The sequence below is a fragment of the Gallinula chloropus genome (genome assembly GCF_964237585.1).
Source record: "Gallinula chloropus genome assembly, chromosome: 5".
In the NCBI taxonomy this organism is placed as follows: domain Eukaryota; kingdom Metazoa; phylum Chordata; class Aves; order Gruiformes; family Rallidae; genus Gallinula; species Gallinula chloropus.
Window position 1 is genome coordinate 21011422 of NC_140090.1, and position 27964 is coordinate 21039385.

The 27964-nt window shown below is 41.3% G+C and overlaps 1 protein-coding gene across 1 annotated transcript in view; it reads right to left on the reverse strand.

The window, feature by feature from the left end:
• ABCB11 (ATP binding cassette subfamily B member 11) overlaps window positions 1-27964 on the reverse strand; it is a 45143-nt gene that overhangs the window by 3375 nt on the left and 13804 nt on the right. Inside the window, exons 8-26 of the mRNA XM_084264539.1 lie at window positions 27751-27884; window positions 25751-25922; window positions 24390-24514; window positions 23498-23672; window positions 20293-20406; window positions 18220-18330; window positions 17214-17339; window positions 16222-16425; window positions 14616-14786; window positions 14038-14239; window positions 13236-13314; window positions 12168-12303; window positions 10520-10681; window positions 5763-5867; window positions 5503-5664; window positions 3365-3568; window positions 1719-1960; window positions 1474-1630; window positions 292-489 (exon numbers count right to left, since the gene is read on the reverse strand). Coding sequence (XP_084120665.1) covers window positions 292-489; window positions 1474-1630; window positions 1719-1960; window positions 3365-3568; window positions 5503-5664; window positions 5763-5867; window positions 10520-10681; window positions 12168-12303; window positions 13236-13314; window positions 14038-14239; window positions 14616-14786; window positions 16222-16425; window positions 17214-17339; window positions 18220-18330; window positions 20293-20406; window positions 23498-23672; window positions 24390-24514; window positions 25751-25922; window positions 27751-27884 — 2979 coding nt within the window. The remainder of the gene's footprint in view (window positions 1-291; window positions 490-1473; window positions 1631-1718; window positions 1961-3364; window positions 3569-5502; window positions 5665-5762; window positions 5868-10519; window positions 10682-12167; window positions 12304-13235; window positions 13315-14037; window positions 14240-14615; window positions 14787-16221; window positions 16426-17213; window positions 17340-18219; window positions 18331-20292; window positions 20407-23497; window positions 23673-24389; window positions 24515-25750; window positions 25923-27750; window positions 27885-27964) is intronic.

Genomic DNA, 27964 nt, shown 5'->3' on the forward strand with positions numbered 1-27964 from the left:
TGCCACAGATCATGTGTTTCATACAGGAGCTACCACGGTGAACATCTGTCACCTCCGTAATGCTCGAGGGCACACCTGAGGCTTGCAGGAGGCTCATCTTGCTGGAACAGATCTGAGATGATGGGCGGGCGCTGTCCCAACAGCTCACATTTGTTCAGGAAGGAGCTGAAGGCCCAAGCTGCATATGTACACCTCCCCCCCACTGCCAGGCTGCACAGTAGGACACAGTTTGAGCAGTCCTTGTAGCACCACTGAAAACAACAGCACACAAACCACGTTTGCTTTGCTTACCACACTTCCTTTCTCAGGGTCGTAGAAACGCTCGAGAAGCTGGACACTGGTGCTCTTACCGCAGCCACTACTGCCAACAAATGCCAAAGTCTGTCCAGGCTTCACAGCTACAGAGAGTCCTTTCAGGACCTGAATATCAGGCCGAGAAGGGTATGTGAATTTACAGTTAATAAATTCAACGCTTCCCCTGAAATCATCCTGGTGAAAAAAAAAGGAGAAAGATGCTACCATGAGCTCGAGCTCAAAACAGAGCGAAGTACAGGTAAAGTACAAAGTAACTCTTCCTCCAATTCCATTCCTGCATCTCCTACTTAAGATATGACATTAGAGCTTGTGAAATTAGCCCAGAAAGAGGGACAAAAGGCATACTGAAATAGCTGCTCTAGAGATGAAGCCATTAGTCATCACACTATTGCTCTGCTTATGCTTCCCTACACTGCAGTGGTCAGAGGCATCAACTGGATGTAGGATTGCCTTGCACACGGGTAAGGTTTTTATTTCAGTGCAGACAGCATGTAAATTTGGTGACAGTCCAAATACCTTTGTGCAAAAAGCTGGATTTGGTAAAAAAATCAACTGAACTTTGCAACAACAAACCACTACATGACTTCAGGCCAGTTTTGCCAGAGCTCTTGAAAAGCTCTTCTGAAGGAATCAAGATACTGTATTTTCATGGTTTGAAGCAGAATAATGTATTTAGCTCATAACAATTATTTAAAGTTTTCATTTAATTCTGAAAAAAATAAATGAAAAACTATTTGAACTTTCTGGGTCTGACTTTTCAATTCACCAAAAATGGAGCATTTTAATTCTGTCTGACTCAAAGATGATTCTCCTCCTCACAGACACCCCCAACATTTTGATGTGACTGAAGGAAGCCTCCATTATAAGCCAGCGATAGTCAGGGTTATGTGCGAACCGTAGTGCAGAAAGGGAAAGCACCCTGTTCTGTGAGTCAACCAGACTGGGCCTGTTCCACCTGACGGGAGCCTTACACCGACGGATTCCCAAGCGCCACACTCTGTATTCCTCGCCATGTCTGGCACAGAGCTGGCTGCTACCCAGAGAGCAGTTGTACAATCAGCACAGCCTTCTTGTCAAGCACCATCCTCATTGACTTAGTGCAATTCCACTGCTTATACTGAGCTGAATGATGTCGCAAATTCCTCCTCTCGCTCTTACCCATTTTTCCCCTTTTTCGCTGTAAACGCTGATTTTAGGATGCCGATCAACCAGTTGGAAAAAGCGCGCAGCGGATGTTTTGGCCTTGGCATAGTTTGGGGTATAGGAAGAAGCTCTCCCCAGAGCAGTTCCACTGGTCACAATAGCAGAGATGACCCTGTGGGGAAGGGGGACACAATCATTCTTGGGAAGCCGTCAAGAAACTGAACCCTGTGCCAGAGCCAGCGCTGTCTGTGGCTCCTCACCTGAACACGAAGCTGTAGTGGAGTCCTTCAGTGTCAACTAGAAACCCTCCGTATCTGTACGAGACAGCATTGGCAATGAACACTATGCTCTGGGCAAAGCCAAAGCAGAATCCGTAAACGTGTGCTTTTTTGGTTGCAGCTCTATAAGGCATATCCAGGTGCTTCTCAAAATTGTCAATAAACATCTTCTCTTTCCCTATCCCAGCTACAGTCCTGATGTTAGCAAGGGCTTCACTGGAAATCTGGAGGAAGGGGGGAAAAGAGAAAAAGGTTCATATTTTTTATTTGGAAAAATGGAGTGTGTTCTCTCCCAGATGTGTGATTCTTTCATGAACACGGGGCACTACTGCCATATATAAATTGGTTTGGATAAGATACAGACTGGCTCAAATATCAACCAACCTAAAGAGAAACTTTCCTTCAAGCAATTATCTACTAACATGCTTAAATAGCCAGCACCATCAGACGGGTAGAGGGAAGGTTCAGATGGAGCAGGGTGGAAGGTGGGATGGTTAAGATGTTTGCTGGGCATGACTTTGAGGGAGAGGGACTGGGAGGAATGGGAACTCTGCAAAAGTCGTTTTAGGATGGGCCAAAGCACTGCAGAAGGAAAATCTCTGAGGCTTTGACGAGGGCCTGCGAGGCACACTCATTCTAATGCTAGAAATTTGGCAGTTCGAGAGAAGGCTCAGGGTAACCTGAGGTCATCTTCCTCATGTCACCTGTCTTAAAATTCCTGCAATTCTGCACAGTTGAACAAGATACATTAAAAAAGTATCAGGTTCTGGGTCCTCTGCCAGAATTTAAGTGAGCAGAGTGAAGCTGTTTCAGAGGCAGCACACCTGCTCATGCCTCACTGTGTCCCTGCCTTCTCCTCATTAGGTACACAGGCTGGAAGCCTGCTCAGCCAGCATGAACAAACTTGGCAAAGCCCTTGTCAGCCTTGTGCAGCCTGCATAAACCTATTCTCACCCCTCAGGGCAAGCGATTCGCAGGGCCTTGCAGCATGGGATGCTGCCACACAGATGTGTTTCCACCACAGAGCAAAATGTAAAGTATTATGAGAAAGCTCTATGTCTCTTGCTACAAATAACAGAAAAAAGCGTTCTTGCTTATCTGCATTAAAAAAAAAAAAAAAGATAAATAGGAAGTGGTAAGAGTTTTGACCCTTAAAACCCAAACAGAAAAATAAAGTTATGTCTCTGACATAGCAGTGCACATTGATGGAGCAGCTGGTAAACTAATAGGCCCTGCTGAAGGAGTAATTCTGCTTGCTCTAAAATCCAGGTACTAAGCTGTGGTTCAGTGCCGAATTCTCAGGTGGGAGGAATTCTAAGCAAACAAGTATCACGGTATCACCATGGGGCACCACCAGATGAGTGGTTTGAATAAAGCCTGACAAAGATGAAACAGGTGGCAGAGAGATCTCTGCGGACCAGCCAGGCCCAACAACTTCTGAGAAGTTGGTCCCATCCCATGCAGCAAGTGCTTTTGCAGTTGGGGAGTTCCCAGTGGAGGCCCAATGGTTTGACATATCAAAATACTGCAACGTGTTTGCAAAACATCCCCAGCTTCATTAGCTTTGAATTGCTGATGGTCCCACACACCTGGATTTTAAACAGGCAAATAACATTAAATAGCATTACCCGTCCTGTAGCTTCCAGCGCTTTCTTGTCCTGAGAAGCAAATCCTGTCAGCATTTTAGCCTGCACAGCTCCAGATAAGGCCAAAAATGGCAGGAAACACAGTATAACTAAACTCAGTTTCCAGCTGAAGATGAAAGCAATGATCATGGCCACCCCAATGTTGGTAAAGGAACTGACAATCATTCCTATCTGCGATCCAGTTGCCTTCAAAGGAAAGAAAGAGACATGATTGACTTGTACTCCAATAATCTTTAAATAAATTGTCCTATAAAACTTTAGAAAACTCTAAATGCTATTAAAATTTCAGGAGGTACTAACAACGGCTGACTGCCCTGGAATTTAGCCAGGTTGGATATACTGCTTCAAATTAATTGTATCAAGAGAAGGATTTTCACCCACCAAACTTTCCAGGGAGTACTCAGAAAATTGTTTCTAATGAGTGAAAGATAACCTAACTGTTGTGATTAGTTCCCCTGGGGATCACTCATCTGAATACTCTGTTTAGGCTCTACATTAATCCATCTAGATTTAAATAATAAACAGAACCCTTTTGCAACTTAACAAAGTCTCAGCTGCGCTAAAACCAGTAGGAAACCTCACTGAGAGGGGATCAATTAAAGTTGCATTTCTGCCTGTCTATTAAGGAATCAAATACACCTTTGATATACTCTTTATTGAATTAATTCATCTCATCCTTATGTACTTCAACAACACTGTTTCTTGTAATAAACTTGATTTACTTCCTCTAAAGTTATTTCATTCCTAGCAGTAAACAGCAGCCCTAGATAAGAATGTGTTTGATTGATAGTCTTGATCATTTTCAATCAAATTCATTTGCAGGATGTGAACTTGTGTCACAAAATGCTCCTCATCTACTCCTCCTCTGACCTGCAGCAACAGGGCAAGGTGCCTTGGGCCGAGCCATGTGGCAGGTACACCTCCAGCTCTGCAGAGGCTGCCAACACTTGCTCGCTCTGCAGTAGCAGAGGGCGAAGCTCGATGTCAGGCAGGGAAAGGCAGAGGACACTGCGGCTCAAGCAGCTCTGGTTTCCTCCCCCTGAGCGGTGGGTTGACTGGCTGAGCCCCACTGCTCTACGCGTGCTTAGAACAAAGACGGCCATTCGGAGGCTATTTAACGGGTCAGCCGGTGCTTTGCAAGCTTGTTATTTCAATTAAAATACACCCTGTAAGTGCCTTTAAGGGCTGAAGACGGTTCCTGTGATTCTGTAAGAAACTGCTGCTGACAGGGGCTTTGGCCTTTTAAAGTCTTAAAAATCCCATTAATGGTTTAATAAACCTCAGTCACCTGCTTTAGGCAAGCTCGAACAGGGCAACTTCTGTAGCAAAGAAATCGTATGTTTCCTTCTTCATTTCTAGCAAACTGTTTGCACTGGAGCCAAGTAAAATGGTGTCTGCCTCCCTTCTGCCAAAGCATCAGGTCAGACATATAAGGTTTACAGCTCAGCGTGCCTTTGCCCTCACCCAAGGACTGTAACACCGGGAGTCAGCATTGCCTGTCCAAACAGTCACACTGAAGCAGGCTGCCTGTGCCTCCGGCTGGAGCACCAGCCAAGACCATAAACTCTTTGTTCAGGTGGAAGATAGACAAGGAACTACTGGAGAGAGGCCAGCAGAGGGCTGTGAGAATGATGGGGGGTCCTGAAGCATCCCTTGTATGAGGAAAGGCTGAGAGAGCTGGGTCTTTTCAGCCTGGGGAAGACTGAGAGGGGATCTGATTAATGTTTACAAATATCTTAAGGGTGGATGTCAAGAGGATGGGGCCAGACTATTTTCAGTGGTGCCCAGCGACAGGACAAGGGGCAATGGGTACAAACTGGGACATGGGAAGTTCCATCTTAATATGAGGAAAAAACCTTTTTACTTTGAAGGTGAGAGAGCACTGGGACAGGCTGCCCAGAGAGGTTGTGGAGCCTCCTTCTCTGGGGATATTCAAAACTCATCTGGATGTGATCCTGTGCAACCTGCTCTAGGTGAACCTGCTTTACCAGGAGCTCAGACTAGATGATCTCCGGAGGTCCCTTCCAACCCTGACCGTTCTGTGATTCTGTGGCAACGTGCCAGAATAGGCCTTCGAACAGTGCTTAGGGTAAGATGATGCTGAAGTTACCAGGTCTTACCCCTTGGACCTGTGAGGCATCTGTTGCAAGTCTTGTAGTCAAAGCACCAGGACTGTTCTTCCGGTCATCAAACCAACCGATGTCTTGCCCCAGCATAGCCTGGAAACCAATCTTCCTTAATCGTCTTGTAAGCAGCTCACCAGACTTGGCAAAGGTGTATCCCTGGGGGGCATAAGTATAAATACAAATATTGTATGGAAAGAGATTCCCACAGGGGAAGGGATTAAACCCCATATTTACTCACATTGGACAGCTATTACCTGTAGAAACTGTGTGAAAAACGAAAGAACTCCAACAAAGACAAAGAGCAGGCAGACGCCATTGATCTGGGTTTTTCGTACTTCTTCATCAAGAATGGAGAAGGTCTTTAAAAAAAAAAGGGTAGCATCGTGTTAGAAATGTCAGGCTTGCTGTGTGTTCAGCTTGTTCATAACTCCCTATCGCCAAGTGCAGAAGCCCACCCCAGAACAAAGCCAGAACACAGAGCTCTCCCTCACCCCTTGCGAAGGCCTGATTCTGGTTTTTTCCTGAGGTGAGCCTGGGTACAACATAATGCTTTGTACTATTAAACAACAAGTTTATTATACTCAGTGTCTGCACATACTGCTATTACTTATAGCCCATGCCTAGTTATAATTAATCAATCATCTCACCGCTCTAAATAAGATCCAGGGTGATAACAAGAGAGTAGCAATGAAATAAACAGCACAGAGACAAAGCAACAGCCCAGCAGCTCCCTCACCTCCTCTAATTTCTGCCAATCACAACTTTACTGGGCCATAGAAAATGAAGTGTGTGTAAATAATTATACACTAGCATGACACTCCTCGCAGAACTAACAGATGCTATAATTGCCATAGGTAAGCTTCAAGAGGAACCTATTGTTTTTTACTGAAAAGAGCTATTCACTGACTGCTGGGTACTTGAGAAAAACGTTAGTGCTTCAAGGAGAGCCTCTCCACCCCATTCTGCTACAGCCTCCATGGTATTTTCCTTTTAGCTCCTGATCTTAATACCTGGTCTTGTTCAACACCTGCAGTGGTGCCCTGAAGTAGTAGTCCAGGTCTAATTGCCATCCTTTAGCAATTCCTTTCAGGCGAGCAGTTGCTACATAGGTCAGTTAACCTACCTGAAGTTGTTAAGCTACTGTGGCTATTTGCAGGTGTAAGCCACAGTTCATGTTTGTACTTCTCCAATAACCTTAAATGAACTCTAATTGGATTTCACAGGTAAAAATTACTGTAAATCGACTGATCTCCCCACCTACTGCCTGAAAGGTCTAGTAAAAAATGACTTGTGCATTCAACTTCTAGTTATATCAAAACCAGTTTAAATTCTTCTAGATAATTGTTTAACAGTAGAAAGAGAAGAATTAATGTTCATTACAGCTGCAAAATATAAAAATTCCACAAAAATAAATTTAAGCACTAGTCTTAAAAAGGTCAAGCCAAGTTAGTAACAGTTCAAAGTGAGCTATGCATCAAGGAAACAGGAAGGAATTAGAGCATGAACCTGAAAAAAAGAAATAGCTGTCTTCTAGTGGGCATTTTGTATATCAGTACCTTGGCAACTAAATAAATCCCACAAAATCCAAAATTATAATAGCAAAATGGCACTCGGTGACACCCTGGCATGTGCATCAGAAGCTGGGAGAGCACAGCTGACCCAGGCCAGCCAAAGGGATATTTTCTACCATATGATGTCATGCTCTATATATAACTGGGAAAAGCTAGCCAGGAGGCAGATGTGCTGCTCAGAAACAGACTGGGCATCGTTTTTTTTCCTTCTGTGTGAGGTCAGCAATTGCCTTTGTGCATCACTTCTTGTTTGGGGGTTAATTTTATTATTTATTATTTTGATTCTTGTTGGTATTACTATTATTTCTATTTATTATACTATTGTTATTACAATCTTCCTTTGTTACTCTATTAAAGTGTCTTTATCTCAACCCATGAGGTATTTTTTCCATTTTCCTCCCCATCTCCTTGATGGGGAGGAAAATGATGGAGGGTTGAGCAAGTGAGTGGCTGTGTGGCACTTAGTTGTCAGCTGGGGCCAGAGCACAGCTGCTTCTTATGAATAATCTGTTCATTCCTTCAGTATGGTGAGATGGGAGGAGGCAAGATTAAGCAGGAGTCTTCGTTTCCAGAAAGTCAAAGCCAACATGGTTCCTGATTTCAGGGAGGCTGGATCCATACCCACACTTGTGAAAGGAGCTCATGAAAAGGGAGAGTGCTGTGAGCCTTTTCTGTAATATTCTATCCATACTACCCACATTTAGAGTTGTTCCCTTGCATTCTATTACGCACGAAATATGTTGTGAAAGGCCTTCCCCGTTCCTGTGGCCAGGCTCTCCTCTGCTCCCAGATAAAGGCTGAGAGAACTCCAATGTCTGCAGTACGCCTTGAGGGCTTCTGGTGAAGCCAGGTGTTGGTCAGCCTGGGACTCCTACTGCAAGTTCTAAATTCAAGGAAGCATCCCAGCTCAAGAAAAGCAGTGGACTGCAGCATGTGCTTACACCCTCCCTACACTGAAAGCAACAGCACTTTATAGTCCTACAGAAGGAAATGTGGGTAACGTTCACTCAGAGGAGATCTCTCCATTGCAAACAGAGGATTTTTATTTCCCCTTGCAAATCCATCCTGTAAAACTGAACTACCCTGTGGTGCAGCTATCCTAACATGCCCAGCCTATCCTAACACACCCAGCCTATCCTAACATGCCCAGCCTATCCTAACACGCTCCGCTATGGTCTTGACCTATGTTGCTGATGTTAAAAACTAAGGCTGATTGCAATAACTGTGTGGACAACAGCAGCAGCTCTGTAATAGCACAGAGTTGATGCTGAGGTGTCCATGTTAAGATTATACAAGTTTCAACAGTTTTAGCACAGACTATCTTTTATCTGGAGCCATGGGCTACATGCCCAACAGCAGCTGGAGCAAACCTTCCAGTTGAGTTTCACTGAAAAGCATCCATTTCCCATACAGTTTCACAGTGGGAACCAAAGCTTAGCAAGAAAAACAAGACTCAGAAATTTGTTCCAAAGGTACACTTCTGACCTGAACTGACTGGAATACGTATACGGTATTCTCCAGTTCTTTGTTCACTTTTGGGGATTAATTTCTGAGAACCTTCAAGTCAGACCTTGCTAAATTTATCCCTTCATGTTATAGTTGTGGGGATTTTTCCCCTCACTTCCTCAACATATTGGTCCCAGAGTACAAGCCCACATGTCTGTCACAACATCATTGCAGATATTCAGACAGCTTGGAAAGCAGATGCATATCCCATCTGCTTGACTGCCTTGGCACCAGGCAGAAATGTTTTAAATTTATGAATAATGAAGCACAGATGTTGGGCTTTGCTCATGTTCATTATGGCATGTTTTTCTCTTGCAGCCTCTCTTTGATGGACTGACATCTTCAAGAGAAGGAATTTATCTTTGGCAATGATGGCATTTAGCATCTTGCAGGATGACATCAACCCCAGACCTCTCAGTGTCTAGAAAACCTCTCTCAAAAGGAATCAAAGGTTGGATTCATTGCAGAATGCACATAGCAGGGCCTCACCTGCTGTCTAGTGAAAGCTACTGTCCTTGGTATGAGGTCTAGACACTCAAAAAGTGTTTGGAGGTGGCAAACCTATGGCTAAAAAGCCAAGCACATTGGCCAGGAGCCACTAAGAGGATCAACAGGGAGTGGGACATCTTTAGCTCTGCCCCTTCCTGGATCTTAGCTAGCAAACCTCAAGCTGCAAGTAAATGTGATTCAAAGCCCCGAGTAACTCCACAGAGAGAAATGTATAAGCCAAAAAACCCTCCCCCAACAAAACAAATTGCAAAAGGTCAATTTTTCCTTTTAATAGGTTGCTGGCACTGTTCTTTGGACCATTTCCTCAACCCTTTTCTAATTAGTAGCTCAGATGCTGGGACATTCACTCTTTCCTTTCTTAAAGGCTTCGGACTTGCAGTGTCTAGAAGACTGTCTGCCCTTCAGGTGATATCTTCTCTGCATGCATATGCACCTACCATGACCTACAAGAGTAAGTGGGTATCACAACGTAACTTTTACCCCATTTCAGGTGATTATTCAAACCACAAAACTATAGTGTCATTCCCATTTTCTCTCAGTTAATCTGTCATTATTTTACCCAATAAGAAACAGCATCATCAACAAAGGGGGTTTCTCTATCCACCTAATGCTTGAAAATTTAGGACACCTTCCAAGGCATTAGTTAGAACTGTGCTGAATTCCTTCAGGCAGCCTTCCAGTTCCCCACCAGTTTGGCAAATGTTTCCCCAAAAAGCTGTTTTAAAAAAAGGGAAGCATACTCTTCCTACTGTGGCAAGCTTTTGAAGGAAAAAGCATTCATGGTTGAAATCTTGAAAACTTTCAAGCGAGGGTGTGGATTTTGATGGTCATACATCCTTTAGTGAATGCCAAGGTTTAAGGCATTTCCTGCTTGTCTTCCAAACTCATTGTTGCTACTTTTTGCTGGCAAACAGGAATGTCATATGATTATCTACCTCTCCTTGGGCATTTTGCAGGGAGCAGGCAGCAAAGAGCTGCCTGAAATATGTGAACAAAAAAATGATCTGACCCAAAGATTTCCCAAAGATTTGGCCAAGTCTGCAAAACAAAATTATGTAGGAAAGGACCTCTGGATGTCTCTCTCTTAGCTGTACCAGAACATAAGGCACATCCTGTCTAATCTAAAATGAACTGTATGCAAGTATAGTAACCCAATCCCAACAGCTCCTGCAAAGTGAACAAGAGAGATAATGAAGAACACATGACAAATGCTAATGAGCCTACCCCTTCAAAGAGCTTAAATGATGGTGTGATGACAGAGATATAAATATCTCTACTGAAATGCTGTTTACAGGCAAGATGGCTAACCCCATTTACTTGACAAGATCTAAAGATTTTCCCAAAACAAGTCAAGTTCTGCATCATACATTCACTCCTCTCTGCTTCAGAGCTAAAATACACTTTAAAATGTTAGCATAACATACCCCAAGAATTTGACTGAATAACAAAGCATAGAGTGGATTGACTGCTCCATTCACAGCTGCTGCCAGAGATCCAAGCACCATGTATGGCCATTCAGAGGCATTGTATTTCAAAATCCTGGTAAATGGTACAGGCTTGACGTCTTCCTCCTCATCAATGGACTCCTAAAAAAACAGGTTGAATTTATGAAGCAAATGTATCCCCCCAGTGATGTTCTCCCTTTAACAATGAGATAAAACAGCATCATCTATTAAACGGCCCTCTGGGGAGTGCCCAATCAGGCTTTCTATGGGAGCAGTGGTGATGGGTGTTGGCTGCTTTCTGGAGCTCTTTTGTAGGGCTAGGGAGTCACAAGAGGGTTACATAAATGACTGTCTTTACTGTCCCTGGAGAAAAACAGAGATTCATGCCTTGTGCAGCTCTACTGATTCCAGCCTCAGAGGTTAATTTAAGATTTTTCTGCTGTTCCCTTTATGCTGCCACCAGACGAGGTGTGATGCAATACACAGCATCAAAACTTAAACTTCTTCCTCACAAGTGGGATTTTGTGTCACTCATGGAATCTTCTTAAATATTATTTTGAAGTACTGTGGGTGAACACACTGATCAGACTCTGCATCAGATTAACAGGTATGCTATATAATTAAAACAAGGGAGATCTCAAAGAGTTAGCTGGGTTTGGCTTTATACATGCTAATTATGCCTTCTGTGAAACATTCCCATCATTATTCCCAGTAAAAGCAGAATATTCATCATCAAATTATAACTTAGTCTGCAGTTCAATTTGTGCAGAATTTTTCTAACACTCAGTGTGCTGATCCCTGCTCACCTTCCTCAGTCTATATGGCTGGAAATGTCCAGACAAAACAGACATTGTGAAGACCTATCTGTTGAAAATGTGCAAGGATGAATGAAGCATCTTGTATCTTCTCTTCCCTCTGAGCTTTATACAGAGGGACAGGATCAAAGCCCTCTATTTATCCACAGAACAGGCTTAGCAATAGCAAGAACAGTGACTTCTAACTGCTGCTCTCTGCACTGAGCAACTGTAGTCATGCAAATTAGTGTAGGGAGCTTCATAAGCACTTTGGAAACCTACTGTGTATATTCCTACATATTCTGCATAATTTTAAGGCACCCTGTCTTTATTTTCCATGCTAGTTGATTGCATAAGGGCATGGGCAGTGAAAGGACTCTGGGTTAAGTTCCAGTGAGAGTGTCTCTGCACTCAAATCTCCAGATGATTTTGAGGCAAAAGTGAATTTCACCTTTACTGAACAAGAAGCAGTGTCAATGGTATCACCGAGTGGCTATTGCATTTCACAGACTGAGCATTTTGCTTTGTGTCAGTTAATTCAGCTTTTATGAATATGTCTTTTTCATATTTCAACATATTTCAATTCACCAACAGATCATGCTCTGCTAGAAATTTTATGTGGACCAGTAAGTATAACAGCCATCAAAATGCAGCCTAGGGCTTTCAAAGAGGCTAAATAAGACCACAGCTTCAGTTCTTAAGTAAAGAAAAGGGACAATCCAAGATATATCCATCAGCAACTCCTGTAGCAGAGACACTTATCTCCAGGTTATCATTACCAAATAATACAACCTGTTCAGTAGAAAATTTAATAACAAACTATTGTACTTGACCTTTTTTGCTTGGTTATCATCTTCTCCATAAGAGGGCATAGTACTGAAAGAGTCTGCATGATCTCTTGTAATGGATAGTGGAGGGTCAGGTACAATATTAGAGAGCTGAGATCTGGAGCGCTGCCGAAGTGAAGCTCTGTAAAGAGGACAGAAATGGTCTGTTCTTCACAGCTCAGTAACACAATACTTGCTTGCAAAGCAGGTGCAGTTGTCATGTCAACTAAATCAGGATTCATTGAAGCAAATAATTTTTTTTTTTCTTTTTCCATGTTCTCTCAACTTCTTTAGAAGAAGATATCCCACGCCAGGGACAAATACTTCTCAAAATCATATTCCACTCCCTCCACTCAGATATTGTCTTATATGTATTCTACACTGTGTATTTGCTAAGAGAAATTGTGGTGTACCCTACTATATTTGCACAAGTTGTTAACAGATTAGGTCAATTCACTGTTATTACTATTAATTCAGTCCAACGAAACAGGTTGGTGAAACAACCCACCTCTATCCCTGACAAAACATAACCCTGTAATGTAGGAGACATGTATTCACTGCCATACATCTGACATGGGCTTGCCTGAAAGAAATAATAAGTGTCTAGCTACAAGACAGTCTGTTTTGTAAAATGCTTTAACTTTCATTCAGTAGAAGCTATAATAAAAATGTCCTTGTACATTGCATTGATTTCTCAAGTAATTGCACAGTAAGTAAGTAATTTTTCAAGTGGCAGGACTGAAAGTGCATTAGGCAATACAAAGATATGGCTGGATGGTAGCAATACTAAAAAAGGAACGTTAACACAGTAGACTAGAATTGGAGAAAAGTTACTATGGATAGAAAAGGGGGTAAAATTAAGTCTTGCTATTTATCCATGGGCCTTCAATCAGTAAGGTATTACCCAAGCTATTACATTCCAAGTGAACTCTGCCTTAGTAAAAGGCTTGCAGCCCCTCTACCATCTTTTGTGCCACATATAGAGAAGTGATTCACTAGCACTATTGGGATTTTGAAACAGTGGGATCTGAGATCTGAAACATACTGAGATTTACAATCATTCTTAAGACTCACCGCAAACTGGCCCGATAGCTCCCTCTGCTAAATGACTGGACTTTCTCAAGATTTGGCTCAACCACGGTATCTTCTGCTGCTGTAAAATATAGGATACAGAGCTCTTTATTTTGTGCTAAAACTGAATAGAAACAGTCCACCATTGCTCTGCAAAAAGGTGTAGTGACTCCAAGTCATAATATTTTGTAGAAGGCATAAAATGTAATACCACCTTTCTACTCAGTCTGCATGTACTGCAAGTTTTATATTTGTATTTGACATGATGAAGTTTACTGAATATTAATACAAGGACCATCTCACTTGGGATGTGACTGCTAAAGGCCATTTCCCTACTTTAGTGCTGTAATTGTTCTCTTCTTTTAAGATAATCATGTCAAAGGTATGATGCTTCACAATAACACAACACATCATTCTATTAGACTTCCATTTCCAGAGACTTTGACTCAACGCTGCCTCTAGTAAAACAAATAGGGTGGTTTCAGCATATTCTGTAATTTGCTTGCATTACAAATGCAGCAGGAGTGGACTGTCAGCACTAAATGGAGCTATAAAATGACAGGTATTGCAGGTCAGGATTAATGTTTCAGGGCAGATCTATATTAGGAAGGTCATTTGGTGCATATGCAGTAAAACCACTTTGGGTAAGGCTATTAATTTATTACTTCTATGAATGCTAAACTTCAGCAATAGAGGCAGAAGAAAATATACCATAAAACCAGCAGCATCTAACCCTCATTAAAAAATAATTTAAAAATCAGTTTTCTCTGGATTTTTATTTTATAAAAGAAAACAAAACACTTACTTTCTGCTGCTTCTCTATTAAGTGCTGTCTCCCCTTTGCTTTGCAAGGTCACCAACATGAAGTAAACCCCTTTCCTCTTCAGGAGTTCCTCATGAGTTCCTCTCTCCACAGCTCTTCCATGCTCAAACCCAACAATGACATCAGCAGCTTTGAGGGCTGACAGGCGGTGAGCTATTGAGATTGCTGTGCGCCCAAGACGAGCCTGACAAGGAACAAGAGCAGCCCCATTCACAGGACAGCAAAGGGAAATGCTGGGAGCCAGGGCTTTGTTATCCAAAGCATGGTCATTTCAGTAAGAGCCATTCTAGTGGTTTCAGCTGACTTAGACTTGAACTCCATTCACAGCCCATAGATGAGCATCTGTTTCTGAGCAAAGGGAACTGTAGATTTTTGAATATGTCCCAAAGTAAGAAAAAACCCCATTTTCTGTCAATAATACTAAGGTTACACTTGTGCATATAAAACAGCTATTAAGAAAAGCTTCTCTGCTTTGTTGCAATTCAGCAGCACCCTCAGCAGAGTGCATTAAAATTAATTTCTGTCCCTTTAAGTCTGATTTAGGCTATGCCATAGCAAACCTTATGAAGTGCTTCTTGGACAATAGCTTCACTTTCATTATCAAGTGCTGACGTAGCCATATCCAGGAGCAGGATTTTTGGGTTTCGCACAAGAGCTCGAGCAATAGCTATCCTCTGTTTTTGACCTCCACTCATCTGGCTTCCACCCTCTCCAACATGCGTGTCAAATTGCTGTGCAAAGGGAAAAAATGAAAATTAAACACATGACACAAGGGTCTGTTAAACTTCTAGTGAAAACATTGGTAAAATGTTTCTTAGATTAAGTTCAAAGACTTAAAAAATTATCTTTGAAAGACAAAAACATTGTTAGTGCACCAGGTTCACAGGAGAGCTCATAACTTCATAATGAACAACATAATTTTGCCTGATCTGGGGTTTCAACCCCAAGCCAAACACATGTCCTGATAACAAGGTGAAATATTCTGGTTTGGCCCAAAATGACTATATCAGCAAAAACAAATGGAGAGAAAACACCAACCCAGTCCCCATCAAATGGCTCACCAGCAAACTGTCCATGGAGCTGGACTTGTCTGCTGATGGCCTGTGACTCATAGACATGACACACTGGTGACATCAGGTTCAGGTATAGAATTAAACAAATACATAAAGCCTAGCATCTCAAGAGCCTGGACAATTATACTGATCTAGAGCCAAATCTTGTTTATTCCTCCATTTCCAGGAAATAAACAGGGACCTTTACACATTCTTTCTACGAATAGTTTCCTGGAAGCCTGGAAATGCAAAACTGGAGGACAAAAAGGATGTACTGACCATGTACTGACCTTAGTTAATGGTACTTAAATTCTGTCAATCAGGTTCAGTGTTTTAACATGTTCCTTTGAGTAGCTACTTTGCAAGATAACATTCTAGAAAAGTAAATAGCCAACTACTATCGAATATGGGCTTTGTAAGGAGCATACCATAAGACTGATCAAAGCCCTGTCCTCCTAAGTGCAGGACCCGGGGAAGAGGGAACCTTCAGCAAACCTACAGAGCTTGTACAAGAGATTGTAGAATGACAGAATGTTCGGGTTAAAAGGGACCTCAGAGATCACCTAGTTCCAACCCATGGGCAGTGACACCCTCCACTAGACCAGGTTGCCCAAAGCCCCCATCCAAACCGGCCTTTAACACTCCCAGGGAGGGGGATCTACTCTCTGGGCAAATCTCTGTCAGTGCCTCTCCACCCTCACATTGAAGAATTTCTTCCAAAGAGTTTGTGAGTATCAGTGCAGACCGCTCAAAAACATATGCTGGCTAGCAAGAGTCTGAGCTCCAAATTGCTTTTGGCCTGAGCAGAAACAGATCTCCAAAGCATGGAAAATATATATATTTAAAATCATGCTATAGTTATTAACATTATATTTAATGTTGTGCATATGATTCATGAGGAACTAATTCTTTTTGTTTTGTGGGGGTTTTTTTAAACTTGGTGGCATACACAGAATAAGACCTAATTAACTCCAGTCAAAGGAAAGGTTGCTGCTTAGTATCTATATTAACCTGGTCTTCCACCTGAGCACACAAATGGCTGCAGGGGGAGACGCAAAAGGATTCTCTATTTTTCCATTGTATTCTGCCAAGCATTTTATAAAGCACAACACACCTGTGGTAAGTCCATGATGAAATTGTAAGCGTTGGCCTGTTTGGCTGCTTTGATTATGTCTTCCATGGTAGCCTCATCCCGACCATAGCGAATGTTCTCTGCGATTGTGGTGGCAAACAGCACTGGCTCTTGTTCAACAATACCAATCTGTGAGCGTAGCCACTGGATGTTAAGGGAACGGATGTCATGGCCATCCAGGGTAATCTACAGGAGCCAATTAAAAGATGCACACGCACACACACACAGACAGAGTTAAAGAAGTAAGTCTGTGACATTATTGCCTGCAGTTCAGAGACAAATAAATACACCATGGAAAAGAAGGGCATGTTCTGATGTGTTTCCAGTGTAAAAAACAGCTTTTGTACACAGAACACAATGCAGTGGCAGTAACATATGCTAGTTCTTGGGCCTAGGAGTTGTGCTCTTTGACTTCATTTTCCTATACCTCTGGCCTCAGAAATAAAGCCAGGTGGAAAGTAATCATCAAAATTATTAGTATATATTTACAATGAATTGGTTCTTTGTCTTTTATACATTTAAATACAGGTCACTCTGTGTGTGATTTGTCCTAGCTAGGAACACGTAAATGGAATGAGGCTGTTAATATATGCAATTCATATTCTTAGCCAATCCATTACTAAATGGTAATTGCATTTACTAAAGCAGTATTATGGGATAATGATTAAATCTTCAATACTGTGTTTTCCAGAATGGAAAATGATTTGTCACTCTTGAATTATCATATTGATAGGTATACATTTTTACTCAGATTTAGCACTAAATTTTTATTTTCTCCTAATAGTTCTTGTTAACATAATTATTTTTATAAGACTGTTCAACATCTTCCTGAAATGCACAAGAGGATATTTCATTCATTTAAAAAACAGTGTCAGGAGTTTTTCAGGAGTTTATCTTCCCACCTTAGAGGAGAAACCATGTCATCTTGCAAGTCCCTAAGGCTAGAGAAACACAGTCTAAGCTGGTACACTCACCATGCCATCAGTGGGGTCATAGAAACGCTGGATGAGCTGTATCGCTGTACTTTTTCCAGCTCCACTAGCTCCAACAAAAGCTGTTGTCTCCCCTGCTTTAATAACCATATTAAGGTTATCCAAAATCTGGAAAAACAAACAAGCAAAACAGAATTTATCCTTTCTAATTCTCTCCTCGGTATATTCTGGAGATTCAAAGCAATTTTAGAAAATTCTGAAAAACATTATGAAGAAAGAAGAAAACCAAATATTTTAAATTGCTCAAAGAGTTTATAAATGCAGAGCACTGTTTTCCATGACAGAAAGGCAGATTTTGATCTTTCTGTGTTCCTGCTGTTCATCATTAAAAACGAGTCGAATTCTTATTGCCATTGGAGAACTTGGCAATAAATGCCCTTTCAAGAACAGTGTACATGCATTATGAATGCCTGTTAAAGCATAAAAATTAAGAATGCAGCAATGAAATTCCATAGAAAAATCTGATAGTTCATATGTTTCTGTCTTTGGAAGGAACAGTGCTCATTTGCTTGTTCAATAATATATTTTTCCAAGGAGAATTTGTCAATTCAACCACAGTAGTAGAGAAATAGTGGGGTATACAGCTAATGCTCCTGTAAATTTTCCTAGCTTTTTGTTGGTCACATGGAGCATCCCTAGGGTAAGGAAAGAGTTTTATAAAATCTCCTTGCACCATTTAACTTATTATTTTGTGTCCTATTCTAGCACATGTTGATACAAGTAGATAATTGATTGTAAGAGAAACTGCATGCAGGTGAATTTGTCTGAAATTACAAGTTTATAACCAGCAGTAAGGAATCTCTATGGCAATGGATATGTCAAAATGGTAAAATAGGCAGAATGGTAAGTAGAAGAATAGAAGAATTATTTTGTCTACAGTCTGGGCTTCTGGAAAACAAATTCTATTGAAAATCTAGAAATTACTGGCAGAACTGAGATATTTTGATTGCATACAGTAATTATGTTCATGGGATGGATGATGAATTACCTTTATCTCTGGTCTGGAGGGATAATGGAATGTTACATTATGAAATTCAATTTCACCTCTTACTTTATCCAGCTTGTAGCCATCTTCTGACATACAGTCAATAGCAGGTTCCTAGGATAGAATTTGTAGTGTTATTTATTTGCTGTTAAACAGCCAACCCTGCTGCAGTAGATAAATATTCCCAATACCATACAAAAACCACGGCACTTCTGTTTGAACAGGACTTGGCTGCACTGAGCCAGCAGCAGGCTCTGCTCCAGGACTAGCAGGCAGGTGACATGAACCTGAAGGCCAGTGATGGGGCAGTTGTAACTGGTGAGTAGTACAGGCAAGATGAATGTATGTTTTTATCATTTTAAGCTTACTGCAATTAGCACAGTCAGCCACTCAGCTAGTTTTTGCTGGAAACAGAATAGCTGACTGAGGCAGGCATTTTGATTAAGTTAATTTAGCCAACGCTTCAAGAATAAATGGGCACTACTTCACTCATATAAACATTCTCCTACAGCACTGAACAACCAATACATTGCTGAAAATCTGTGCACATCACCACTCTGCATTTAAAACATGCATCTGAGCATACCCAGTCCTAAGAGCTGGGATCCTGATTCGAAGTTTTTCCTTGAATTGTTTTGGGTGTCACATACTTTTGGCAAGGTCTTGGGTATTATGGACTGCTAGACATGAGCAGAAAACTAAGAGAAGTTTGAGAAATCCCAAAGAAACCAAATTTTCTAAGGGTAGATTCTTTAAGCATGGAATAGAGAGAATAAATTACACCTCTAGCGACACCAATATTGGATAACTGAAATGTGCATGATTTTTTCATGTAGGCTAACAGATTGAAGGGAATTCTAATCAAGAAATGTATATTCTCGGTGATGTTAAGAACACCTAAAAGGTAGGTTCCTCTTTCATAATATATCTTACTTAAATTCAGATACTAAGCTATGAAGAAAATTTTCACTGATCCTGCAAATGGGAACTATCCACACAGCTATAAGTTTAGTGCCAGAAAAAAAATCTGTATCAGGGCAGAGCTGTGCTTTTACTGTCTAATCACAAATCCACAAATGCAGCAAGCAGATGGATCTAATTTTGTCACCCTTTCTCTAGACAGATGAAATCTCAATTTAGTTTGCTGTTTTTACCCTGAGGTTATCTGACTCAGCCTTATCTTGAATTTTGTGATTAATTCTTACTGTTGCAACTCTTTGTGCTTTTTAAATTTTTCTCTACAAAACACTTCCTCTATTCATCTCTTTTTCAAATTATCTTATGAAGTCCACTTATAAGACATATGTGTTATCCTTGTTATACAACATTGAAGGGTACTAAAAAGTCCATTAGCATTGCAAAACCTTCTTTATACATCCTTCTGTGGTCTGTAGAAGACAATCGGGATTTTAACATGTTCACACAGCTTTTAGGACAATAAAGCTTGTCAATAACTAGAAACACTACATACTACTAAGAAATCAGCATCATTTTGCCAACCACTAAATTTATACAGATATAGAAAGGAATCCTCATCAATAAATGTCTGTGGTTCTCAGACTCACACAACTTTATTTCAAATGTCTAAATGTCTAGGTAATATTGTGATTAACATTTATGACTGATGTGTGACCAGTGCCCGTGCTCATTTGGTCTCCTTTAACGTGAGGTAGCTCTGGGACAGGTCACAGAGGCCACTATTGCCACTAATGCCAATAGAGCCACATCTTTTGATGCCATCTGGAGGCTGGGAGCTAGATACTTGCTGCAGCTGGCTGCAAGGTGACTATTACTGCCTGTCTCTGCACTTTCCATGGGCCTGCACATCCATGTAAAGAGAAATGGGACTAAAATGGGAGGTGAAGTAAAACTTCATTATTCAGAAAGAGGCCACTTAAGAAACCCATTCAACACCCCTTCTGAGCATGCTGCTAGACCTTTCTATTGCACAGTCAATTTTTCTTTATTTGCACTCATTTTTTGTCATTTACACAGCAGATCAAACTCCCACCACTTGAGGGTTATTTAATTATTTTTCCACTACAAAGTGACACGGGTTAGAAATGCATTACTTACTTTATCTATTGTCTCAAAAATATTTGCTGCAGCCCCACGGCCAGTGGCAAAGGCTTCCAGACAGGGAGATGCCTGGCCAAGATTTAAAGCTCCTACTAAAACACCAAAGAAAACCTGAAAAGTGGAAAAAGAAATTAGCAAAATATGACAAAACATTTTAGAGCTTAGACAGGCAAATCAAAGAACAGTGGCTTAATGACTTCTTGTGCATTAGCTGAGATGCACTGATATGAGCATAAATAGCCAACAAGAAAGGGAATGCATCTTAGAAGGGATTTTCACTTTCAGAACTTTGCTTACAGGCCTAAGTAAATCAACTTATTTCATATTTGCCCTGAACTAAAAATATGTGCACCCAGGTATTTACCATGGTGTCACTGATGTATTTTCAAACCACCTCAGTTTTACTGGGTACCTGTGCCTTGAAACAATGTCTGGAACTGAACATCAGTGGCAAGTAGATTATTTTGGAGATGTCTTTTACTAGTAAGCAGGTCAGAATCTCCAATAATCCAAAGACAGAATCTTAAAACACTGTACTACAGCTCCTGTCTTGTCCAATACTCACAAAACGTACTTCTGGAGCAGGTTCCAGCTACAAAGAATATATTTTTCTCCATCTCATACAGAAATGAAGTGAAAGGTTTGCTACAAATGCTGGATAAGACACTATTTGAGGTGAGAGTATTCTATCAGTGCAGGCAGAGAGTTTCTGCAGGTGGCAGAACGTGCTCACTGTTTCAAGTCCTTTTCAAAGGACCAAACGGAAGTGTTACTCATTAGTGACCTTCTGAAAGCCCCAGGATCCCCTTTTGGTCTAAGCCTAAGCCAAGAAGAAAGAAAACAAGCCACAGAATCCACTCCGCCTGGAAGGACCAACATATTATAAAGGCAGTTGGACAGAGTAGTGAATATCAGAGGACACTTCACACCAAGAACTCAGCCTTAGAGACTGGCCTTTCAGTTCAAAAGTGAGTGAAGCTAGAGCACATCAACCAAAACGCCAAAAGTTCAAAATTTCCTTAAAGCTGATAATGCTTCATTTCCTATTAAGGTGTTTATATCAAGGTTCTTAATTGTAGACAGGAACCATCTAAGGCTGAAAATGTTGGCAATTATGATAAGAGACAAGGGCTTCACAGAACAGGACACTGGAAGATGGTGAATGTCAAAAGATAAAGGCTTATTTACCACATATATTACACACAAATGCATTAATTGTCTGTTCTTACAAGGAGTGAGATGTATGACATGGCAAATAGAGCTTATTCTTCTCAGTGCTAATATATGAGGGTGCACTTGTCAGAATGAACTTTCCTCTCCTAGAATTTAGTCTGCTTTACTCCTCCTTAGTTTTTCAGTTACAGAGATGGTTTGGCAGACCAGACTATAAATGTTTGGATAATGCCTTTAATATAAACTTTTGATCAGGTTTTTTTGCTTTGTTGTGGCTGATAGTTTGAATATGCACCCTGAACAGCAGGAAAAATGGCATGTACTTCTTCGTTGCAGTTTGGCAATACCTGAGAATTCTGCTTAAGAATCAACCAAATCTTCACTAGCCTTTTAAATACAACACAGACAGTAGTCAGGATAAATGGACAAGCTGTATAAGGAAACACTAGTGTTGAGAAAGAAATAAAAATACACAGGACTCAGTTCTCTCTTGCACCACAGCGATGTTTCCTGAGAATAACCCCAAGGCTAAGGGGGAAGACTCTACTGTACACACACACTGTGCACTGCAAACATCCTCACTGATGTACAGATCATGCCGTAAGTTCGTACTCAGCTTTGCTACAAACTAGTTTTCTAGTGTGAACAAGCCCCTGAGCAAGTACATTATATGCATGGTGGAATCCATCATGAACATGGGGAAGCAGATTCCAAAGGTCCAATAAAAGAAGAAAGGAAGGCATGTTTATTGTATCTCAATGCAGTGTGGCTTGGGCACAACAGTTTTTCAGAGACCAAGAAAAGCATATTTAAATGGTTTGTATCCACAAATCCTCCCCTCCTCTCCTTCCTGCCCCCACCAGACTAGGAGTGTGTGGTAAAAAACATGAAGTACAGGAAAGATGACTTGAAACTGAGAGGAAGGGGAGCATAAAGGAGCGTCCCTCCATTGACAACTACAATTTTTCAGCTACATGGTAGCTCCCCACTGTTTGCCATTTGTCATTTGGAAGCACTGAACTATAGTTATCATGTGCAAGGCAAGGAAATTGCTCACTTTGTTTTTCCCAGCATCAACTTGTACCAACTACTGGTGTCGAGGGCAGTTGCAAATGATTTCCTGTGAGGGACAACCTACTTGAATAGAATGACTCAATTTTGCAATGTTCTTGAAGTAATTTACCAAGCTCCATTTAACAGGGAGTTTTTCACTGCACGCTACTGGTTGTTGGGAGCTCTCTTGAAGTGCAAGAGGCAGAGGATGAACAGAAATAGATGTCTCGTCAAAACACCCAGGACTTACAAGGTTCAGGAAAAATTAACTCTGGGTCTGAACTGGAGCCTGCCATTTGGGCAGTTCTGGCATAAAGCAGATAACCAAAATATCTGTAGATACTGTCTTTGTTGGATTTAGGTCATCAATGTCTAAAGCACCTACTGTGTGGAAGTGGATGCACGTGCTCCGTGCAGGTATGTTTTCTTCTACACAATGCGGTGTAGCAATGCCATGTGTGGGTTTTTTCAACATGGGCATTTACATATTCTTTGTCATCTGTACAGCTGGGTAGGCAATTAGCAACAGAAAGTGGATTTCAAAGGAACAGTAACTGTTCATGAGACAGAGGTTAGATTTTATAAAACTTTCTTTGGTTAGATTTATCTTTACCACAATGAGGCTTTTCATCACAAAACAAGTTGTTCTTCAGAGAAGCCAATATCTCAGAAGCTGCACACTGACCCACAAAATGGGAAAGGTAGTTTCAGGCCTCTGTAAATTGTCTAGCAGGCTCTCAAGCAAAGCATTGTTCTGATCACAGTAGGCATAATTTCAAATCCTTAAAATAAACATGGATTTTTTTTTCATCTGTGTCGTACACTTTCATACATATACTGAGTAACAATCTTTAAAAGACATATATGGTGTTTGTTACCACTGAGTCACAGGACACTAGAACACTACAAATGTGTGTTCCCAAATTAGTGTTTCAAGAAACAGTCCACAAAAGTTGCATCAGGCTAAAATGGGTACCTGCAGAAGAGTGCCAGGTGAATACTCTTCTTCTTCAAGCACAAGTTTAGAGCCATACCAAAAGGCTAATGCATAACACAGGAAAATTATAAGCCACATGTAACCAGTGAATAATCCCATTATTACTCCTTTCCGAATTCCCCAGTGCTGAGCAAACACCAGATTCTTGTCGTATCTGTAGAAAGAGAGAAAAGTTAAAGGGGATTACATTAATTTGATAGAAAATTAAAAATGAGCAAAGACCAACAAGATGAGACTTCTTCAATGACTGGCTCTGCTGCAGTTAACAGGGAGTCTACTGTGGGAGACCTCTGCTGAAACCAGCAATACTTTCATGTTGTTAAATGCTTGTATGGTCTAGTGTAAAGCACAATAAAAGCCACGCTCACTGCAGATGCCTCACCACAGGGTTTGGGGTTATAGCAGTGTGACATAGGATTTGAGAATTTGGCCAAAGCTTCAGTGCATATCCTCCAACTATGTTACATTTTAAGCGAAGAGAAATCTGCAGATTAACATAATCAAATCATTATGTCTATCTCTTGCTGGAACTAGTTCTTTTAATCAGCTTGAAAGTACCCAAAGTTTTCAGATGTGCTGTACAAGTGATATATCAGACAATGTAATGTATGATCCTACAAGTGGGAATGACATGAAGACAGTATTGGTGATGTTCCATTTCACTGAATGACAGGATTACAAAACTGGTTTTGCATATGCAGGGTTATTTGAAACAGATTTCTGTAACATACACATAAATAATTCTCAAAGCTAACAGCTGTTTATTGTTGTAGAATTCAGAGACCAATAGCCACGACTCAGAAGTGCATTATCAGTGTTACACTGCTACAGAAAAAAGAAATCAGAGACCTCACAATTTATCCAAACAAACCTTTCAACTTCTTTCTTCTCCCCACCAAAAGCAGCCACTGTTCGGATGGATGAGAGCACTTCATCAGCCACAGCTCCAGCTTTTGCGTAAGCCTTTAATTCTCGGCCCGTTAGTTTTGCCACAGCCTACAAAAACACAGGAGAGTGCTGGTTACACCTGAACTGTAGGTTCAGGTGACAGTAGTAAGCAGTGCTGGCTGTCATACTGCACTGTTTGCTCTGCATGCTCCTCTACTCCAAGCAGGCTTTTATTAGGCACACTGGAAGACTTCTATCTTTCTTTCTTCTCATCAAATACCCTACCCCAGCCATCTATCAGCCACTTTTGGAAACAGGAAACCAGGCTAGATTGAACTTGGGTCTGTTTCTTTATAGTAAACAAAGGCTTGGGCTGGAAAGGTTTGGTGGATATGTGAAAAAAAAAGAAATGGGGACAAAAGTAACAATGGAAAAGTGGAGGAAATTACAAATGTAAAGGGAAATCAGACCAGAAAAAAAAATTGCAAATGAAGGAAAGAAGCATTTCAGGGTTAATTTAGTTTCATGCAATGATTCTGCTCTCCGTCTTCACACTGAATCATTATTGATGTCATCTACTTGAAGCCAGTAGAAGGTGATAAAGATGAGCAGGAAGACGAGAAATTAGTCAGAGTTACATGTGAGGTTTGATAGGAAAATGATAGCAAGCTGTTCCTGACACAGAGAAGGAAGGGCTGAAGCCAACCAAAAAGTGCAGAAGAGGAGCAGGAACTGCCCAGCCCTGCTGGGTTTGGGAGAACAGGTAAGAAGGCAGAGGATCCTGCAGTTTTCTATATTCACCGTCCTTCCTCTGGAAAGACAGGGAGTTTAGTGACAGGGAGTTTTTAGGGAACAGGTAGAGAAGCAGAAATGGAAGAACTAGGAGAGAGCACAGCAGCTGCCAGGAGTGGAGACAGCCTAAGCTTGAGCAGTTGTTTTCAACTAATTTACAGCTCCCAAACATGATCATCTCTAAAAGTGCATAATCTACATTGAGAGGTCAAGCCCCATGCCTAGTAACAATCTAAACCAGCTGTGTAGTAATTGAGAGAATGTGTAGACCAGGTTCTGATCTCAGCAACCACAGGTCCATCCACAGGACCCAGTAGAAGGTGTGCTTACAAATCCCATCTTAGAAGCAGGGAATCAGAATAAGCAAAATTGTAGCAAAGCCCACCTCATTCCCCTTGCCCCTCCTCACCCCTGGTGCTGCTGTGGCCATAATCTGGCTTTTTTGACTTTAAAAGGGTATAATAGCCTTCTCCCCCACCAATCCTTGCAGTTCTATGGCACGACCTTCTTTACTCATCATGCCTAAAGATGAACCTCTCACAATTCACTTACCAAGCCATAGATAGCTGCTCCAACCCCAAGAAGGGGGCTGACTGCAATGATAACCAAGGTCAGTTTCCAGCCACTGACAAATCCCAGTAGGAATCCACACACAAAGGTGGTTAAACGCTGAATAAAGATTGCTACTTGGTCAGCAATAGCTTCATTAATTTTGTTAACATCACTGGGAGGAAAAAAAGCAGACAAAAATCAACAGATGATTCGTGAGAATATCTTTCATTTATGTTGCAAGTCTTGGCCACATTTAGATTAGTTGCATTCCCTTGGAGTGGGCCCTTCCTGACATCTATTTTTTTCCCTTCTCAACCCTTCCAAAGACTTTGGGCTACAGTGAGAAAACTGGTGCCTTTGCAATGGCAAGTGGCTTCTATGCATGAATACTGCAAAGAAGACACTGTATATTTCCAGGAAAAGTCATCCCACCAGTGGACTCATTCACTAGCTGGTTCTTACTGCTGTGCTGATACAAAGGAGGGGGCAGAGACACCATAGCAGGATGCAGCTATCTGACAATGGAAAAACAGTCTAGCTGATACGACATTCCTCCCATCATGGGCCACCAAGAATGTACCACACTGCCCTGCTGAGGGGGTAGAAAGGGGAGAAGGGCTCTAAGTCTGTTATAGTTCCACCTTCCACCACCTCCTGGTTCCTCTCCCCACCATATAGGGTAGTTTGTTCTCTAAATGAGATGCACACGGTGGAAAAACTGAGGGCTACTTTACTGCTGAAAGCAGCAGGAAAACATGACAACTCTATCACAGGGGGGACAGTGGTGCAGCAGTCAACATCTCTCATGCATCGCTAACAGAAAACAGTCATCATGCTTCTGCCACTCTTACCTCACCCCTGAGATGAGCAGAACTGGGAACTGACAAAGAAATAGGAGCAAGGGGTATTAAAGTCTAAAGTGCAAAGTTGCTAGCTCATTGCTGTATCTAGTGAAATTACAGTCCACTACTGAAAAATTTAGGAGTATTGAGTTGAAGAACATTTCTTCTGGATAATGCTATTTTGCAGTCAAGAAGCTTTTGTAGGCACAGGACAGCATTGTTTGAAACAAAACAAAACAAAACAAAAGATTCACACAAAAAGAACCAAAACCAAAACCAGGGAACTAGGTATTATTTGACAAATACACTCTCAGTTCCTTTTTGTTTTCCAAAGAAATTCTTCCCAGTGACTTACACCTGGCATTTGTTCTTCATAAAAAGAACACTATAGGAAGCCACAGATGCCACTGGGCAGTGAGTAGAGGCAAATAAAATCCCCTTAAACTATGAAAAAATCTTCTGTAGATGTGACTATTATTATGCAGCTCGACTAAGAACGGAGAGCCATCTAGAGTTGGTATATTCACCTTGCAACTGCCTTCAGCCCCTAAACAGGAACCACTAAGAAAAGAAGCAAGCCTTGAACTCCGCTATTCTCAGGGCTAAATGGTTATTCAGGATAAGGAGATTTCTCCATCTACCCTGGGTCCTTTTCTAAAGGTAGGTGTTTTTACCTTCTTTAGCAGAAGATGAAGCAAGGCTCACTCTTCTCTTATAAAAGCCAACAAAAGCAAAGTGCGCCCCTAATGTAATTTTTCTTTCTGGAAAGTGAGAGAGGGTTTAAACCCACATCTCCAGCCTCAGGGGAGTATGCAGTGGCAGCCAAATTACAGATTTGATCTTCTCAAAGAACTGGGCAGAGAAGGGAAGGGTAGGACAAACTGGCAAAAAACAACTCCACCAAAACATTGAGCAGAAAATCCCCCACATTTACTAACAGACAAGGCACAAAAGGGAAATAATTGTGGTTTAACAGTTATGGCCTCAGTTCAAAGGTGGGGGTGGGGAGGATAATCAGCCTGGTTCCTGCTCCCAAAAACATAGCTGTGTTTTATATTAGCAGGTATTTCTCAAATGCCTTGTTATCAGCACTCTTTTGTGTTTGGAAGGAAGTTTAAAATGTTCTCTGTAGCATATGTTTTTTTCTGGATTACTTACTCAGAAATGCGGGTGTTCAGTTCTCCTACAGATGTACAGTCAAACCAGCCTATATCCATGCGCATTACTTTCCTGAAATAAGCTTTCCTGATTTTTTGTATCTGACGAGCTGCAGCCATAACCCAAAAGCAGATCTGGGAAGAGCAGAATGTGGCTGATAAATTGCAGTAAAAAGTCTTTCTACTCCCAACAAATAGGAAAAAGCAATTTGGCT